The 19,383-nt window shown below is 40.1% G+C and overlaps 1 protein-coding gene across 1 annotated transcript; it reads left to right on the top strand.

The window, feature by feature from the left end:
* The first annotated feature begins 323 nt into the window (after window positions 1-323).
* On the top strand, window positions 324-10,467 carry LOC130417319 (transmembrane protein 272-like). Its single transcript, XM_056742813.1, has 6 exons — window positions 324-629; window positions 4,661-4,729; window positions 4,805-4,855; window positions 4,940-5,146; window positions 5,409-5,539; window positions 10,429-10,467. The coding sequence occupies exons 2-6, from the start codon at window positions 4,666-4,668 to the stop codon at window positions 10,465-10,467; spliced, it is 492 nt and encodes a 163-aa protein (XP_056598791.1). The 5' UTR covers window positions 324-629; window positions 4,661-4,665.
* Window positions 10,468-19,383: the final 8,916 nt, after the last annotated feature.

Raw genomic sequence — 19,383 nt, 5'->3', positions numbered from 1 at the left:
CAGTGGGGTGGCCAGGAGTCGGCCGTGGCCACCCCCTGGTGGCGCCACTGTATATTTACCCACGTCTTTCAATCGTGTCATATCCTGTGGTTTAATTTCAAGTTTATTTTAGTGTGTTACTCTTTAATTTTTTTCCCCTTCGTGGGTTTTGTTTTGTGTTTTCAGTTAATAAATATTATATGTTCTCCCTTTGCCTGCCTGCATCTGGGTTTTCATCATATCCCCCGTAACCGTTGTGGCGAGTCACCCCTTGCAGAATTAGCGTCGCCGGGTAGACAGAGGAGATCACACACCTGCCGGTCGTCAGCTCATAATGGGAAGTGCTCACGCTGGCAGAGAATGCAGGGGAGAGCAGCGTCTCGTAGGAATGCAGACTAACGACGTTACCTGTTTTTTTCTCTCCTAAACAGACACAAGCACCTTTGCCGATACGGAAACCTCAACCAAAACCACATCACACGGAAGAGGAGCACCCAGGAGTTTGGACACTTTCCCCACTGCACCTTTCACGCTTTTTTGCTTGATAAAGCATACTCCGGGGTTGGTTGTTTGCAATTCTGTGCACGTCTCGTTTCTCTCGCCACACAGCGTGTGTCAAGTAAATCAGATATCTATCTCCAAAATAACAGGTAAGCACGTTTAATCAAACAAAAACTTGTTTTTGTTTTACTGTTATATTTCTGTCCCTGTTTTATTAGATGCATAATGGTCCATGTATCATCTGATCATTTGATTATTACATTCAATACAACAAACGGGAAAAGAAAAAAAGAATCGATATTTCGTTTTTCCGTTTTTCTGTATGTACAATTAAAAAAAAACGATGGTTATCTTCTAATTTCATTTTAAAACGGGAAATCCAATAAATACATAAATCAAAAGGAAAGAACGGCCCGAATTACTGTTTTTCCATTTTGGGGTATTTTCGCAGGGACTTCTGCGCACGCAAGCTTTGCGCAAGCGCGTTATCTGAGCACGGCATCACGCTCCACAACTGCGTTCCATCAGTTATAATTTACAATGTCTTTAGCTGTTCATGTTCATGAAATGAACACGGGGGAAGGGGCTGTTTGCATCACATAACTTCTAAATTACAACCGTAATGTATGGATTTACACCTTTGCTGCTGCTAACAAGCTGTGGGTAACTGTTCACTTAAATGTCACATATTAAAAGCAATAATGCTAACAACCTTCGACTGTATAAGCTCTGGAAAGTATTGTATGTGAATGTTAGGCATTGTCCAATATTATATTTTTGTGATTTTCCAACGTGATGTCCTCCTCTGTCAGTGTGACTCTTTTAACGGGAGTGAAAAGTACAAACGAAGCATATGTAAATGCATCCATTTCGAGTTTCGCAAGATCGCATGCGGTACTTCACCCTAACCCTAACCTAACGCTAACCCTATAAACAACATATGATTGTTAAACTTGCTAAAAAACAGAGTTGCGTGATGACGTCAGACTGAAAACACCAAGGATTTAGTGAGAGGCGATCCCGGTAGGCGGCTGTGCATTGCGCAAAGCGTGCACGCGCAGAAGACTTGCGAAAGCACCCAAAAAAAAAAAAAAAACTAATTCGGGTGGTTATTTCGATTTGGTTTATTTATTTATTGGATTTCCCGTTTCAAGTTGAAATAAGAAAAACATCGTTTTCCAAAAAAGGGGCAGGAATGAAAAAGGAAAAAACGAAATATCGAAAAAAAAAATTCTTTTCCCGTTTGTTGTTTTGAATGGAATAATCAAATGAGCAGATGATACACGAATCCGTGTATCATTCGTTCTTTTCATATTCAATTGAGATACCAAAATCGGAAAATTAAAAAACGGTTTGTTATTTAGTTATTTGTTTATAAATGTGATACCACAAAGCAAATAACGGGTCATTTTTCGTACTCTTGATTTAATGCTCAGATCAAAAATAGGAAATAAAATAAAGGGGTCACGACCGATTTTTATTTTGATATTTAATTTGTTCGATTTGCGTGAACCGGAAGTTATCTTCGTGTGTGTGTGTTGCACTTGGAAGTTGGCCGCACTGGAATAATATGCTGATTCAATAAAATACTTATTTGAAACTGTCAAGACACATAAAGAGATGTCCTACGCTGCAGAAGATGGGTATCCAGCGATGTTCTGAAATGAGTGTGAGAAGATCAGTGGTGTAGTCCTAACAAAAGAAGTGCTGTACTATACTATACAACCATAACCCCGACCACACATGGCCAAAAGACAGGGGTCAGTGTGTTTGTTAGATTTGTTTTTCTAGTAATATATGACAACTATTTAACTTAAATATTTATGCATTATTCTTCACTTATGCTTTGAATATGAAGTTATAGAATTGGAAAAAAATAAGGTTGGAAAAAACAGGTCTATGCCAGTACTGTCGACCTAAATACAATATTTTTTACAAAGCATTATATCTTTGTTACGCATCACATATACAAGAATACGTAAAAACATATGCAAGATTTTACAGAGATGTAACTTTATCATCACTGCGATCTCTGTGTTAATATTTGTTAATAATTTAGATTAGATTAGATGATTAGATTCAACTTTATTGTCATTACACATATACAAAGGGGAAGATATTAATGTATGTAGTTAAGGTTGTGGTAAAAACAGACTACATTATTTTAAATGTAGGATAAAAGTAACAAGTAGGTTCACAATGACTTTAATTGGAACGAGGATACATAGATTTCGTGAGGATTCTGACTTTAAACAGTAGGGCTGTGTAAGTGCTATGTTTCATTTCATCATGTGTCATTTAAAGAAAGCTAGTATTAAAAGTTGTGACAGATACCAAAGATTTGGGATGCACTGTAATTTCGTAAAGAGATAAAGCAGCGCAACAGAACCCCTTGAATTCAGTGTCAATGCCAGATGAGAGGAGCCACTGCCGGTGAGCGGCCTTTAAACCAGCTTTGACCAAAAGTGAGCAGTTTTATCAATATTACTGGACGGAATCAGCGGGACTCAATCAGTCATTGACAGGATGAGCTTCTCGCAGGCGAGTTGCCAACACTGAAGATGATGCGCTTGGCGTGGTTGTCGGAGGTGGGGCCGCAATAATTTTTGTGAATTTTCTTAAGAAATGCACCTATTGTATGACTGAAATGTGAACACGATACGGTTAAAGGGAAAGCAACCACAAAAGCAGCTTGGAGACGTTAAGCTGGAGAATAAGTGGGTATACGCTAATATGGATCTTTAGAAGTCGTTATACGCAAACAGCACTGTGGAAAAAGTAAGCATACGGCGTATGAGTGCGTATGGCCCCGACTACACCACTGGAGAAGATTCTGTATTCAGCACAACCTTATGCGAAAAAGACATGTAGTATCGGACACAGAACTGGAGAGGGCTGTGGTTGGATCAATATATGAAGTAAGATTTTTATTTAGGTTTTCACATTTTATATCCTGCCCGTCTTTCAAATGTTAGGGCTGGGCGATATATCGCCATCATCTGCTTTCAAATGGAGCGGCATTTACTACACAGAGCCGTAGTTCACTGACAAGCTGAGCCATATCGCCATTAATTATCACGGATGTATCGCCTGCGATAATTAATGCGATACGGGTCAGCTTGTCAGTGAACTACGGCTCTGTGTAGTAAATGCCGCTCCCTAACATTTGAAAGACGGGCAGGATATAAAATGTGAAAACCTAAATAAAAATCTTACTTCATATATTGATCCAACCACAGCCCTCTCCAGTTCCGTGTCCGATACATGTCTTTTTCGCTTAAGGCTGTGCTGAACACAGAATCTTCTCACACTCATTTAAGAACATCGCTGGATACCCATCTTCTGCAGCGTAGTGGAAATTTCTTTATGTGTCTTGAAAGTTTCAAATAAGTCTTTTATTGAATCAGCATATGATTCCAGTGCGGCCATGGTGTCGATACGAAATTACTTAAAAAAATACTGAGTCAATCACTGCAAGATTGAGGTTTTTCAGGCTTCTTTAAACTTTTTGCAATTGCGGCAAACTTCCAAGTGCAACACACACACAAACACGAAGATAACTTCCGGTTCACGCAAATCGAACAAATTAAATATCAAAATCAAAATCGGTCGTGCCCCCATTATTTCATTTCCTATTTTTGATCTGATCATTAAATCAAAATTACGACAAATGAGCCGTTATTTGTTTTTTGGTATCACATTTATAAACGAATAACGAAATAACAAACCGTTTTTTAATTTTCCAATTTTGCAATCTCAATTGAATATGAAAAGAACGAATGATACACGGATTTACACGGACCCATAATGTCAAAACAATTTAATTTTTTTATTTTTAGAGTTACAAAGTTGCATTGGTGAACTTTGTTGCACTGCTTGTGAATGACATAAAATAATCATAGATCATGACTTATAATTGAATAAATAAAGAGGACAAATAATGAAACGCCCATTTCAAACCAATATTTAATTGGATTAACATTTAAACACATCTACTCTACACAGGTTTAGCAATGATTTTGTGTCCCAATACAGGTTAAATATAACCCTAAAGATTCTGCTCTCTGTGTCCTAAAAGCTTAAATATATGTACAGAATGTGCTGTAAAAACGGAATGCTTTGTGTCAGAAATACTTTTGAAAGCAGGTCATGCATTTCTATATGCGGTTTCTTTCTTCAGGCATCATGGATCCAAAACAAATGTGGGGTTATGTCAAGTCTCCTCCGATAACAAATGTGGCTTGCCTTGGTATGTTCTCTTGTAAACCTTATAAATCTTTGCATTCAATTTTGACTCAAAATTAACCTTATTTTTTTATTTCAGTGATTACAAAATTACTCTGCATGGCTTTTCCCATCGCTCAGATTGCCATAGGTGTGTTGTAATGGATCTAACGTATTATACGTTTATTCTCTATGCCTTATATTTACACTGTTGTTATGATGTTTATTAACACAGGTGCAGTATATCTCCAAGACTGTCCCCGACAGCACTACATCCCCATATATTTGCTTGTGTCTGGGGTATTTGCTGTATTTTTGGGCTTGTTGACTTGTCTGCCATGTGCTAAAGAGACCGAAGAGGAAGGTCCTAACAAGCTCCGCAATATCTGTGGCTATTGGAATTCTCTGGTTTCTACATTCATTTTCTGCTGGGTGATCTGTGGTAAGAAAGGGTGGGATGTGTGGAAAAGGTTACTTAATGTGTTCATAGTTCATTCACAGCTTCTGCAAATTGTTTTTGTAATACACAAGAAATTTTTGTTTTAAAAATGTAATGTTCTGAATGTGTAACATGAAATTTGGGTGCGTGTATGCATGTTAAGTAAAATGGCTTGGAGATCATGCCTGTGCTTTTTCAAAAAAGATCATGCCTTTTCAAAAAGAATGAAGTGTCATGTTTTTAAACAGGAATGATTTTTTTTCAGGGAGTGTGTGGATTTACTCTATTTACCCTCCTAACTACAACCAAACCCTGGCTGGAGACCTCTACTGCAATAAGACCCTCTACCTGTTTGCCTTCTGGACCACCACACTGGGATATATTCTATTAGCTTTAGTGCTGTTAATTAGCTGCTGTTGCTGTGTTTGTTCTTGTATATTTGGCGCAATATTGAGTAAGTAGTATAAACATTCATATCAGAGGATTATATATTAGTTGACTATTTTTAATCTTGTACTTTCCTCAATTTGATTCAGTGGTAATAATGTCAAAGACAGGTTATGAGGGATCTAAATAATAGGATGACTAACCAAACTTTTGTGAAAAAGCATTGGAAATAAAGGAATTAAAAGTTGTCTTCATACAACGTGCATTTGTCCAGGTTTACGCGTGTACATTGATCATTTGTGATGCAAGAGAAAGCATATCTTCTAAGATAATAATTTTGTTTGCAATGATCAAAGAGCAGATAAAATAAGGTAATTATGTACTGTAGGCAGAGCACTCAACAAGCTGAAGTGTAACTTCACTTTTTTTTTTATTGAAGAGTAACAATTTTATCCTGCCAAAAGAAAAGGTAACAAATAAACCGCAAGCACTTGAATATGTTCCCATTCTACAACTTATTACGTGGTGTCCCCAAAATTAAATACAAAAAAGGAACCACTTTTTAAGGGATTTTTTATCAGCCCTCCAAACTGTGCGTGTGCGCGTGCGCGTTCACGTTAGCCTGCCCCTGAGTGTTCGAACTTCGATCCAGGGCTCGTTAAAAAGCACGTTTCGGTGCCCAACCTTATATAACATGTTCATATTGCAATGACAATATAAATACGATCAATCTTATCTGCAAGCCCTACTTTCTATACTTATAAAAATACTCAAACTGCAATGCTTACTCTGAAACATGGCATTAACTTACCACTCTTTGTGATGCCTTTGTGTAGTACCCCTGAAGAAGTACAAAAGGATTAAAGAAGAATAAAATAAAAGAGAGCGCGGCAGTGATTGCTTCTTTAACAGTGTATAGGTTCTGAATGGGTAAATAATAAAAACATACATGTATAACAGTACATTACATTATCAGTGCATATAACACTAGCTGTAAATATAAGTAACTTCAAGCATGTCTCATCACACTAGAGACGTGTGGCATTTACAACTGACACAGTGACACTTGTTCTTTACATAGAGAAAACACATTGTCAAAATAAATATTTACCCGAACCCACTAAATGACAGTATGAAATTGATGACAATAATGCAGCTGAGATATGAATTACATGCTCATGTCTAACCAATGTATTTCCTACAATAGTCACTTTCAAGATTGATGAAAACTATTGAAATGCATAGCAACTAACTCAATTCACAAACATGAAGTAGTTAATTACCCAAATGTGCAAGTTTCAGATAACTCCTACAACTGGAACAACATCATAAACTCTTATATTCAAACAATGTTGACATAAATGCCTTTCTCTCCCGTGTATAGCAGGCTAACGCGCTAATCGCGAGGCATCCATGCTAACCATGTGCGCAGAAATGCTAACACATGACACACTATCACTAAACTAAAATGACATCCTTTCAATCCGTACAACTCATCAGTATTACATTAAACACTGTTACTACTCAAAACCGAAGTGTTTCAGTTACCTGAAGAAGAAGTACAAAAGGATTAAAGAAGAATAAAATAAAAGAGAGCGCTGCAGTGATTGCTTCATTAACAGTGTATTGGTTCTGAATGTAGTGCATCACCGGCGCGCGCCACATACCGAAGTGTGCGATGACGTCATCACTCTAGTAAGTCAAATTAAAATAATTCAATGGATTAACACTCTTAGTCATTTCGTTTACCTAAAGCACAAATAAACATTCAAGCAATATTAGAAATATCAAGAAAATAACATTGAACAATTCTATAATGCATTTGAAGAAATTAATAAACATAAAATCACTATATCACATTTGCATGTGTCTTACGAAATTGGATGTTGTCCCAATTTGTCGGTGTCCTTGCTCGATGGAGTCGCATAGGTAGAGTTGGGTCAGGGTATATTCTGGCAAACTGTTTCCCGATCACGTTTTGCAATCGGCAAAGCAGATTGTAGCACACGCCGTTTACCAACACACGATGGGTAATTCGCAAAGCCCGATGTTCCTTCTTGTTTTCCCACCACGATCCCATATAAAGGAGTTTAAAGTACGAGGTGGAGAATTAAGGGGCGGACCAATAATACACTAGAGAGGCAACAGCAATGGTTGTCTGTGGAGGACTATAAGGGGATGAAATGCTCAGATCTGTTGTCAGATCTTTTGCCTTGGGGGATCTCCTCTGTGACTTGGATTTGGATCAGAGTATAAGTGAGCCCCTTGACAGTCTATGGTGTTACTTGACAGCTTCGGATATACAAGATCACAGAGGGTCTCAACTGGATTTAGGTCTGGGTAACATGAGGGCCAGTCAATGGCATCAATGCCTTCATCATCCAGAAACTTTCAACAGACTCTGGTCACAAGTGGTTGGGCATTATCATGCACCAGGAGGACCCTGCACTGCACCAGCATAAGGTCTGAAAACACATCTGAGGATTTCATCCCCATAGCACATGAGGTCTGTGTGACCCCCTAAGGATGGTCCACCCCAGACCACCCTTGCGGTTGACTCTCCAGTATACCTGTTGTCACTTTTATTTACACCAAAAACTGTAAAAATGGTTAAAAATCACTTATGCTTAAGTCACAGGTTGATTGATATTCCTGAAGGTTAACTGACCTGGTGTTATACTGCGATGATAAGCATTCCCTTAATTTTTTTGAGCAGTGTATATATAAACACTCTAAAACGTGCTGGGTTGTTTTTGACCCATGATTAAATATTTGACAGAACACACTGCTGGGTTAAAATAAGCCATTGCTGGAATATTTTAATAAAATTACATACCCCTTATAGAATTTGGTACAGATAAACCTAAAACGTTCACAATTAATCAAATTATGATATTAATCCATGGATCAGCCTAACGATTTAATGGTTATGAAGATGGTGGTCTAGTGGGTTAAACCACTGACTGGTAACCAAAAGGTTGCTGGTTCGATCCCAGCATCCACCACCAGTGTGTCCTTGAGCAAGACACTTTACTCCACGTGGCGCTCCAGGGGGATTGTCCATGTAATAAGTGCACTGTAAGTAAAGCGTCTGCCAAATGTAAATGTAATGTAAATAGTTAAAATAAAAACAGGATTGTGAACATTTATGGTTGTATACGGTTTCAGAATTTTGTTATAATTACTGTTCTTGTCATTTTACACTTTTATTTTACTGTATTTCAAAAGCCTCTCCATAGACTGGGGCTGCAAAATTGTCCATTGGCTAGAAGTCTGTGTGTAGAGCATCTGTAATGTTATCCTGCATTGTTCCTGTTGAATAAACACTCAAATAAATACGAATTAACAGAGGATACCAAGAAACAAAAACTCAGACCTTGAAAAAAACGCAGTCTTTGGTATCCTGTAAATGATTTAGTGCATTTTAAAAACAGAACGTTGAAATTAATAGATTAATAGAATTAATAGAAATAAAATTTAAATTTAAACCGCCAATAGGTGTCGCTACTACCGAAGTAAGTTAGTCATAAGTTAGTCAAAGAGTCATTATTGATTTCATTGAACCGGTTCAAACAGCGGATTCATCTAGGAATTATTTTAATTAAGACCTAACCCGACAATATTTTATCTAAAATATATTTCGCAACAATAACTTGTTGTATAAAATCAATTTTACTTAAGAGTTGGACATGCTGGTATTGGTAAAAAAACATAATCTTGTGCTTTTGCAAAGTGATGTGCGTTGTGGGATAAACGCAATAATTATAAGAGTTACTTTTTTGAAATAGCCAGAAGTCTAAAACCTGTACGACACTGCTCATCAAAAATAAAATTACAATAATTAAACACAATTTTCTTAAATTTCTCTTTTGAATTCCCCTCTGCATTCCAAGCTCTATATGTATCTGTGTGTCCATTTTCCTACATGGTATTATAAAGTTTTATACGTTTATAAACTCATGGTAACGGGTGTGTCAAGTTAAAGATATGCTTTCTGCATTCAGACTGGCGCGCGGGTTACCTTACCTACATTGACCAATCATGTGCGGTTTACGTTCGAACGTTTACAACTTTTACTTTGAAATTTTCAAACAGATACCTGTTTACGTCTCCTGCTTCTCGTTTCAAATTCGAATCGATATTGTAGCGCTGGGAAATCAGACACGGCCGATTTGCTTTGCGAATATCCATCGTGTGTTGGTAAACTATGGAAGCATATGTGGTGCAAAATTCAATTTGCAATGCAATATTCAAAATGGCAATGTATTTCTGTATTTAAATTTACATTTTCCATTACTCCACATGTGCAAAGTCCAAAAACGACACAAGATTACTTAGGGAGGGACATTATTCTTCATTCAAAGCCACACACAACAGAAACAAATAAAGGGCAACAAATAAAGTGCTGAAACAGTACAACTTTTTAAGCAATAAAACAGATGAATTTAATGGGTTTAATAACTCTACTCTCAGTTACAAAAACATGCCTACTTCTATTGCTCAAATTTCTTGTATTTATGTTAAATTCTTTGGAATACATACCTGTTTGGTCAAACAGATGAGAAAAAGTCTTCATCCACACGGAGTCCTTTTCGTTGGACTTTTGATAAAAAGATAAATGTGATAGGAATAAATAAACAATGCTATAACCTCATGTCTTGAGCATGCATTAAACCACAAAGTAAAAAAGATGCTCTCCTGCTGCTTGTTATGACAGCTGAGCTTAAATTCACAACAATAAATCGTGTTCAAAGACACGCACACGCACACACATAATTTATTTCAAGATTAAAAGTTTAAGAGAGTCAGTACTCAATTGGACGTCATTTCATTGTTACATACCTAGTCTCAGATTCATCATTAGACTTGAGGTGGTAGTTTCTCTCATTGTCTTTCAGGGTTTCTCTTCCCCTGTCGCTAACTTGGGGGTGCAGTAAGCCATCAGCGCCATCTACCGTCGGGGAGTTTGAAAAGGAACGAACGAGTCTCGCCCAACGATCGTTATTTTTTTTGCGTGAGAAATTGGATGTGTGGCGTGAGTGCGTGTGAAAATAGAGAAATCCGTGTGTCACACGGCGAAAGCGTGAGAGTTGGCAGCACTGAGTACGTCTTTGTAGACGATAGAACTAGTAGCTACATTTCTAGAATTTCTGCCTTATCAAGCGGTGAGCTCGCCTGTTGAATATCTCATAATCACTTGACTTTCTCATACGCGTTTTCATCATGAACACATTCAGTATTTTGATTATTGTCTTTTTTGTCACGATATCTTCATACAATTGTTCAGAAATTGTCGTTTTGTGAGACCACTGTTCAGTTACTGTAGAGCACAATCACAAACGCGATACATCCACGTGAAATACACCTCTGTACTGTGCTTCTTTCGTGCTGGAGGAAGTGTAAGGGGAGAGATTATGCACAAATACACATAAAGATTGCCAAAGTGGAGATCTGCCCTTACGAAAATTAACCTTGGTTTCTAATTCATCCGGATGCTGCAGTTTAGGCTGTGACAGATCCACTGAATAACTCGATTCCTGAAGTTAAGAAAATATTGCACCACAAAAACAGTCAATATCTTAACATAATCCTTCAGAAACGAAGACAAATACTGAACGTGTTTATGATGAAAACGTGTATGTGCAAGCGATTTAATTCTTTTATCATCTCTGCGCAGTCGAACATGTTTTCAACACCTCAAAACAACACACGTAACTAGCAAATAACGATGCTGGCTCCGCCTTTACGCAATGACGCTGTACCGGGGTCGGGGCGTGGTCAGCTCGAAATGCATTTAAGTCCACATGGAATTTTGCACCACTCAACGCGCTGTGTGTAAATGAAAATGCAATCCCAAATGTTCAACCCGTTAATGTTAATGCATTAAGGGAAAATGACATTAGAATTTTCTTTTTTGCTACAGTTTTGCTTGACTATCTTAAATATGTATAATCAATCCGGGAATGCATTTTAATTTTAATTTTGCAACTTAAAGAGCGTTAAAAAAAATGCACATTACACATTAAGACTGCTGTTGAAAATGGCAAATGTAAATAATATAATTTCATTTTCATTTTCCTTCTGCACCAAACTTTGCACATGTGGAGTAATGGAAAATATAAATTTAAATACAGAAATACATTGCCATTTTGAATATTACATTGCAAATTGAATTTTGCACCACATATGCTTCCATAGTAAACGGCGTGTGCTACAGACTGCTTTGCCGATTGAAAAACGTGATCGGGAAACATTTTGCCAGAATATACCCTGACCGAGTTGATGGTCTTTACTCTCTTCGGTCTTCACGCGATGAGGGCAGCACGCGACCGCTGCACGCGGTGATTAATCGCACTTATATACCCGTTTAAATCACAAAATTTAATTCAGCAGGACACGCCTTCCAATATCTTCCAATAACACGCGAAACAAACGCAAACTAACAGCACGTGACTCAGCGGACGCATAGAATGGAAACGAAACTGCGTTAGACTCAATAAGACACATAATCAATTACACTTAAGAGTTTCAGGCGATTCTTAAGATGCAACAAACTGATGATTTGTCACCATCTTGGAGTCCTTCAGGTGTTCTTTACCGCACTCCATGCTGGATTTCATGTGTCTTGCACTGAGGAGAGGATCCCGTCGGGCCAAGCTCTGCCATAAAGCCCCGACTGGTGGAGGGCTGTGGTGATGGTTGACTTTCTAAAAACTTTCTCCCATCTCCCGAATGCATCTCTGGAGCTCAGCCACAGTGATCTTTGGGTTCTTCTTTACCTTCTTCTTTCTTTAAGGGATCTGGTCGTCCCAAACGTCTTCCATTTAAGGATTATAGAGGCCACTGTGCTCTCAGGAACCTTAAGTATAGCAGATTTTTGTAACCTTGGCCAGATCTGTGCCTTTCCACAATTCTGTCTCTGAGCTCTTCGGGCAATTCCTTTGACCTCATGATTCTCATTTGCTCTGACATGCACTGTGAGCTGTAAGGTGTGTGGGTTTCCTAATCAAGTCCAATCAGTATAATCAAACACAGCTGGACTCAAATGAAGGTGTAGAACCATCTCAAGGATGATCAGAAGAAATGGACAGCACCTGAGTTAATTATATGAGTGTCACAGCAAAGGGTCTGAATACCTAGGACCATGTGATATTTCTGTTTTTCTTTTTTAATAAATCTGCAAAAATGTCATCAATTCTGTGATTTTCTGTCAATATGGGGTGCTGTTTGTACATTGAGGGAAAAAAGGAACTTAAATGATTTTAGCAAATGGCTGCAATATAACAAAGAGTGAAAAAATGAAGGGGGTCTGAATACATTCTGTACCCACTGTGTATATATATATATATATATATATGTGTGTATAAAAGTTCAGTCATAATAAATAAACTGAAATGACACAGGGAATAAGTATTGAACACATTTTATTTAATACTTTGTGGAAAAGCCTTTGTTGGTGATTACAGCTTCTAGACGCCTCTTGTATGGAGAGACCAGTCGTCTGCGTTGCTCAGGAGTGATTCTGGCCCATTCTTCCACACAAATGGTCTTTAAATCTTGAAGGTTCCTTGGGCCTCTTTTATGAACTTTGATCTTCAGTTCTCTCCATAGAATTTCTATGGGATATAGGTCAGGTGATTGACTGGGCCATTCAAGAAACTTGATTTTTCTTTCATTGAAACCAATTCATTGTGTCCTTGGCCTTGTGTTTGGGATCATTGTCTTGCTGAAATGTTCTTTTCATTTTCAGCCTTCTGGTAGAGGGCAGCAGATTTTTATCCAGAATGTCCCTGTACATTTCTTTTCATCACGACAATTCAAAACATTGTCCATTTAAGAAACATTGAACATAAATTAGTTTTGTGTTATAAAAACATGCATTATATGCTTTAAAATATACATAAGAACATAACATTAGAACTGCATGATTCTGGATAAATTGAGGATCCCGATTATTTTGTTTCACATAGAGATCGTGATTCTTTTACGATTCTGAATGATGACTAAAAGTCATACATAATTTAATAGAGGTTCTGACAATAAATGGTTTATTTAGGTAAGTAATATGTAGGACTTTGCTTCAAAATTATTACATATTTCATGGTTAACCTACAGTAACTATGGTGAGAAATGTTTAACCACAAATTCCATTAGTAAACTAAAGTGTTTCTTAATTTTTTTTACTTTAAATGCAAAAAATGTACTTCCTAAAAAGTATAAATAAATTGGTCTGTTATTTGGTGTGAAATTTATTTGGGAGAGTAGAAGTTTGTAAACGAGTCTCATGCGTGTGAGGTGGCAACTCTCTGCTTTAATCGCAATACTTCTGTGATCATTTGACACAGAAATAATTATAGTGTGTGTTTTTAAAAGACTGTTTGTGATGTCGTTACATACCTTATAATAATAATTTTAACTTCTGTGGGAGCAACAGCATATTGAAGCATTATGATTTTAATCCGAGGTGTAAGTTAATAGACACACGCGAATCTTTGATTTTCATTAATGAGATCGTCTGGTGTTCGAATCGAGATCAGGATCTTTTAACGATTAATCGTGCAGCTCTACATAATATTATAAAATTATATGTTCATAATGTACAGAGTAACCTTGTAGTCCTACAGCAGGTCACCATATCTAACGATGCACAGTAACAGGCTAAAAAAATCTGTTACCTTCCCCTGTTTTACACAGAATAGCCTTATGGTTCTCCATATTCAATCTTTTGACATTTAATGCCTTCTATGTCTTATCCTGAAGAGCATCTAGCTGTGATGAGAACAGTGATAGTCCTACAGCAGGTCACCATATCTCACGATGCACGGTAACAGGCTAAAAAAATCTGTTACCTTCCCCAGTTTTACACAGAATAGCCTTATGGTTCTCCATATTCATTCTTTTGACATCTTTTGATCCAGTTTGTATCCAGTCCAGATGACCACTGTAGGCACCCGATCCGGTCCAAATCCAGTCCAGATGATCACAGTAGTCACCTGGATGCAATCCTAATTCCAACTAGGAGGTGACCACAACAGCACTGAAAACTAGAAGAGTCTTAAAGACAAATCGCCTGTGAAGAGTTTGTCACTAGATGACCATCTGCACAAATCCTCAGCTAAAACCATGAGAACCAGACCAGTCCTCTGCAAAAAGGACTCCATACACCTGTAAAACTGAATGAATATTATGAATGATATCAAACCACAAGAGAATTTAATTTAGCTGGATTATGTCATAACTGTTGTATATTCCAATGTACTGCACTCTATCTACCATTATCTATCTTATTCTTTTTAAATAGTCCTGCTTGTACATATATATATATAAAAATATATAGTACACACACACACAACCACGCACGTATATATATATATATATAAAATGTGTTATCTGTGTGCACCGAAGGTCTGAGAGTAATGCAATTTCAATCCGCTATATGTATGTACTTTACATGTGGCAGAATTGACAATAAAGCAGACTTTGACTTTACTGATGGTTACAGCATATCACACCCAATTTTAATGCCAGGGCACGACCGGATGAGCGATCTTGCTGACCTCTATGAGAGAGACTGCTGCATGTCCACCTTGAGACATTGCAGCCCATTTTCCTCAGAAAGCTCTAAAGGAAGGAATGCAGTCTCGTAGGACTAATGCAGACTAACGACGCTACCTGTTTTTTCTCTCCTAAACAGACACAAGCACCTTTGCCGATACGGAAACCTCACCCAAAACCACATCACACGGAAGAGGAGCACCCAGGAGTTTGGACACTTTCCCCACTTGCGGTTGCACCTTTCACGCTTTTTTGCTTGATAAAGCACACTCCGGGGTTGGTTGTTTGCAATTCTGTGCACGTCTCGTTTCTCTCGTCACACAGCGTGTGTCAAGTAAATCAGATATATATCTCCAAAATAACAGGTAAGCACGTTTAATCAAACAAAAACTTGTTTTTGTTTTACTGTTATATTTCTGTCCCTGTTTTATTAGATGCATAATGTCAAAACAAAATCTTTTTTTCATTTTTAGAGTTACAAAGTTGCATTGGTTGTAAAAATTACAACAGAACACAGAGAAACAAAAGACTCAAAAACCTACAGAGGAGCCAGAGGCACAAGCATAGTTCAATAATCCAGCAAGAGTGACAAAGAGAGGACCACATAAATAGGGAATCAAAAACTAGTCAGGGCTGGAACTAAATAATCCTAATTGGCAGAGACAATGAGACTCACAGAAAACAGCGCCATCAAGTGACCGCCTACTAGGAACGGCTACTGACGTTCCCTCCAGTACAGCCCCCTTTTTGTGCTCTAAACTCCCGAATCAACTCGGGATCCAGGATGTCTCTGGCGGGAACCCAGGAGCGCTCCTCAGGACCATAGCCCTCCCAGTCCACAAGATACTGCCGGGACCCCCGAACTTGACGAACGTCCAGTATCCTGTGGACTGTAAACGTAGGCCAACCCCCAATGACCCGAGGAGGAGGAGGAGCTTTACCTGGGGCAACAAAAGGAGAGCACAAAACAGGCTTTAGTAGAGACACATGAAAAGTGGGATCAATCTTAAGTGAACGGGGTAAAGTTAAACGATAAGTGACGGGGTTTACTTTCCTAGCTATCTTGAAGGGCCCAACAAACTTCTGACTCAGCTTGCGGGACTCCACCCTGAGCAGAAGGTTCCTAGTGGAAAGCCAGACCCGTTGACCAACACGCAAAGGTGCTGGTCTGCGTCCGGTTGGCCTGGATCTGGTGCTGACCAGAGGTCCGGAGAAGTTTAGCTCGAACAGTTCTCCAGATCCGTCTACAGCGCATAATATGAGTTTGGACAGAGGGCACAGCCACTTCAGTTTCTTGCCCAGGGAAGAGAGTAGGGGTATAGCCAAACTGGCACTCAAAAGGTGAACGGCCGGTAAATGATGAGCGAAGGGTATTGTGTGCATACTCCGCCCAAATCAGGTAAGAGGACCAGGGTGAGGGGTTGCTGCCTACCATGCATCTCAGGGTAGACTCGAGATCCTGGTTGACCCTTTCAGTCTGTCCGTTGGATTCTGGGTGAAAGCCTGATGATAAACTAACCTTAGTCCCCAGAGACTGACAGAAGGCTCGCCAAAACCTGGACGAAAACTGAGGTCCCCGGTCAGACACGATGTCTAGAGGGATGCCAAACACTTGAAATATGTGGGTGGTGATGAGCTCAGCAGTCTCTTTGGCGGAGGGGAGTTTGGGCAGGGGAATGAACCGGGCGGCCTTGGAGAAGCGGTCAACAATTATGAATATCGTAGTATTGCCTTGAGACGGGGGAAGACCAGTTAAAAAATCAAGTGAGAGATGTGACCAAGGACGATGAGGGATGGGAAGGGGGTATAGGAGACCTTGAGGGGAAGGTGTGACGTCTTGCTCTGATTACACACGGGGCAGGCTTTGACAAAGACTGTAACGTCAGACTTAACTGTAGGCCACCAAAAGCGCCTTTGCAGAAACTCGAGTGTGCGTGAGATCCCAGGATGACAGGCAAACAAGGACGTGTGAGCCCACTGGAGAACCTGAGCTCGAACAGACTTAGGGACGTACAAACGGTTCTCAGGGCCTCCTCCAGGATCTGGTTCTCATGTTTGGGCCTGACGTATTGTGGTCTCCAAAGCCCAACGCACTGGGGCAATGATTCTGGCTGCAGGAATAATTGGGCATGGGCATCTCCGGACATCTTGGTGTAGACTCGTGATAGTGTATCAGGCTTAAGGTTCTTAGACCCCGGTCGAAAAGAGAGGATAAAGTCAAACCGGTTGAAAAAAAGTGACCACCGAGCCTGGCGGGGGTTCAGACACTTGGCCTGCTGGATGTACTCTAGGTTCTTGTGATCAGTTAGCACCTGGAATGGATGTTTGGCCCCCTCAAGCCAGTGCCTCCACTCCTCCAGGGCTAATTTAACAGCCAACAATTCCCGGTCCCCCACGTGGGAATTCCTCTCAGTAGGGCTGAGACGATGGGACAAATATGCACATGGGAGCAGCCTGTCATTCTTTCCTCTCTGGGAGAGAACGGCTCCAATGCCAACATCCGAAGCATCCCCCTCAACAGTAAAGGGCAATTCGGGGTCAGGGATGGACAAGACAGGAGCAGACGTGAAGCAGTGCTTGAGCTCTAGAAAGGCTGTCTCAGCTTCAGAATTCCAAGCAAACTTGGTGGAGCTACTTTTAGTAAGAGCAGTGAGAGGGGCCACCACAGAGCTAAACTTCCACACAAATTTCCTATAGAAATTGGCAAACCCAATGAACCTTTCTACCTCCTTGACAGAGGTGGGGACTGGCCTGTCCAATACAGCCTGTACCTTCTTGGGATCCATCCGAACTTGCCCCGGCCTGATGATAAATCCTAGAAACTGTGTGTTGGTTTGTGAAACCCTTCACTTCTCTGGTTTGACATAGAGGTGGTTCTCTAGAAGACGTCCAAAGACCTTTCGGACATGACTCACGTGCTCTTGAAAAAATCAAAATGTCATCGAGGTAGACAAAAACAAACTTGTTGAGCATGTCCCGGAGCACATCATTAATAAGGGCTTAATAAGTGAGGCCAAAGGGCATAACAAGGTATTCATAATGCCCTATGGGGGTGTTAAAGGCAGTCTTCCACTCACCCCCTGGCCTAATACGTACAAGGTGGTACACATTAAGCAAGTCAAGCTTGGCGAAAATCTTGGCATCTTGGAGCAACTCAAATGCAGAAGTCATGAGTGGGAGTGGGTAACTGTTCCGAACTGTGATCCGATTGAGAGCTCTATAATCAATACAGGGTCGGAGCCCACCATCGTTCTCAACAAAGAAAAACCCAGCTCCAGCGGGTGATGTGGATGGTCTAATGATCCCAGCAGCAAGATACTCATTGATATAAGCTTCCATAGCTTTCTGCTCAGGCGAGGATAGGGAAAAGATGCGTCCTCGAGGAGGGCATGCACCGGGCAGCAGCTCTACTGCACAATCATATGATCTGTGTGGGGGCAAGACCGTGGATCTTTCTTAGCAGAACACAGACTGTAAGTGATGATACTCAGAGGGAACTCGGGAGAGGTCAATGGACTTGAGATTTCCGGGAATAATCCTATGACTCTTTAGGCATGAATCTTGGCACAGTGACCCCCAACTCAAAACCTCCCCACTCGACCAGTTGATGTGGGGGTTGTGACGCATGAGCCAGGGGTGCCCTAGGATTAAGGGTAATTCAGGGGAGCTGATTAAATAAAAAGCCATACTCTCACAATGACGAGACACAGAGACAGTGAGAGGGTCAGTGATCTTGGTAACAGATCCAGGGGCAATGGACCTGCCATCCAAAGCAATGACTTCCAGAGGGGAGGAAAGAAGGTTAACAGGCACTTGGAGACGGGAAGCCATTGCAATGTCCATAAAATTTCCTGCGGCCCCGGAATCCACTAAGGCCTGCAAGTGGTGTAGTTTTTTTCCCCCGCTTTCGAGAGTGACCAGCAGGAACAAGCCAGTGTTCCCTGGAGAGACTAACTGAGTTACTCCCGAGACAGCTCTCCCCCTCCTACTCGGGACTGGGTGTTTTCCTTCAACTCAGGACATAGGGCGCGATAATGGCCCTGAAGTCCACAGTAGAGGCAAAGATGGGAATTCATCCGACGAGTTCGTTCGTGGGCAGACAACCGGGTTCTGCCTAGTTGCATAGGCTCTGGAGACTCAAGAGGTACCAGACCCGAGGTAAAAGGCTAGCGGAAGGACTAAGGAGGATGAGTGTTAGGTCTAGGTATCCGTCTTTGTCTCAGGCGATTATCCAACAGAATTACTTGATCAATGAGCCTCTCCATACAGAGAATATACGGGATCTCGGGTAGCCAATT

Source organism: Triplophysa dalaica, chromosome 1, assembly GCF_015846415.1.
Source record: "Triplophysa dalaica isolate WHDGS20190420 chromosome 1, ASM1584641v1, whole genome shotgun sequence".
NCBI classification, from domain to species: domain Eukaryota; kingdom Metazoa; phylum Chordata; class Actinopteri; order Cypriniformes; family Nemacheilidae; genus Triplophysa; species Triplophysa dalaica.
Note: the sequence above shows the minus strand (reverse complement) of the source record. Positions and strands in the feature narration are given on the sequence as shown.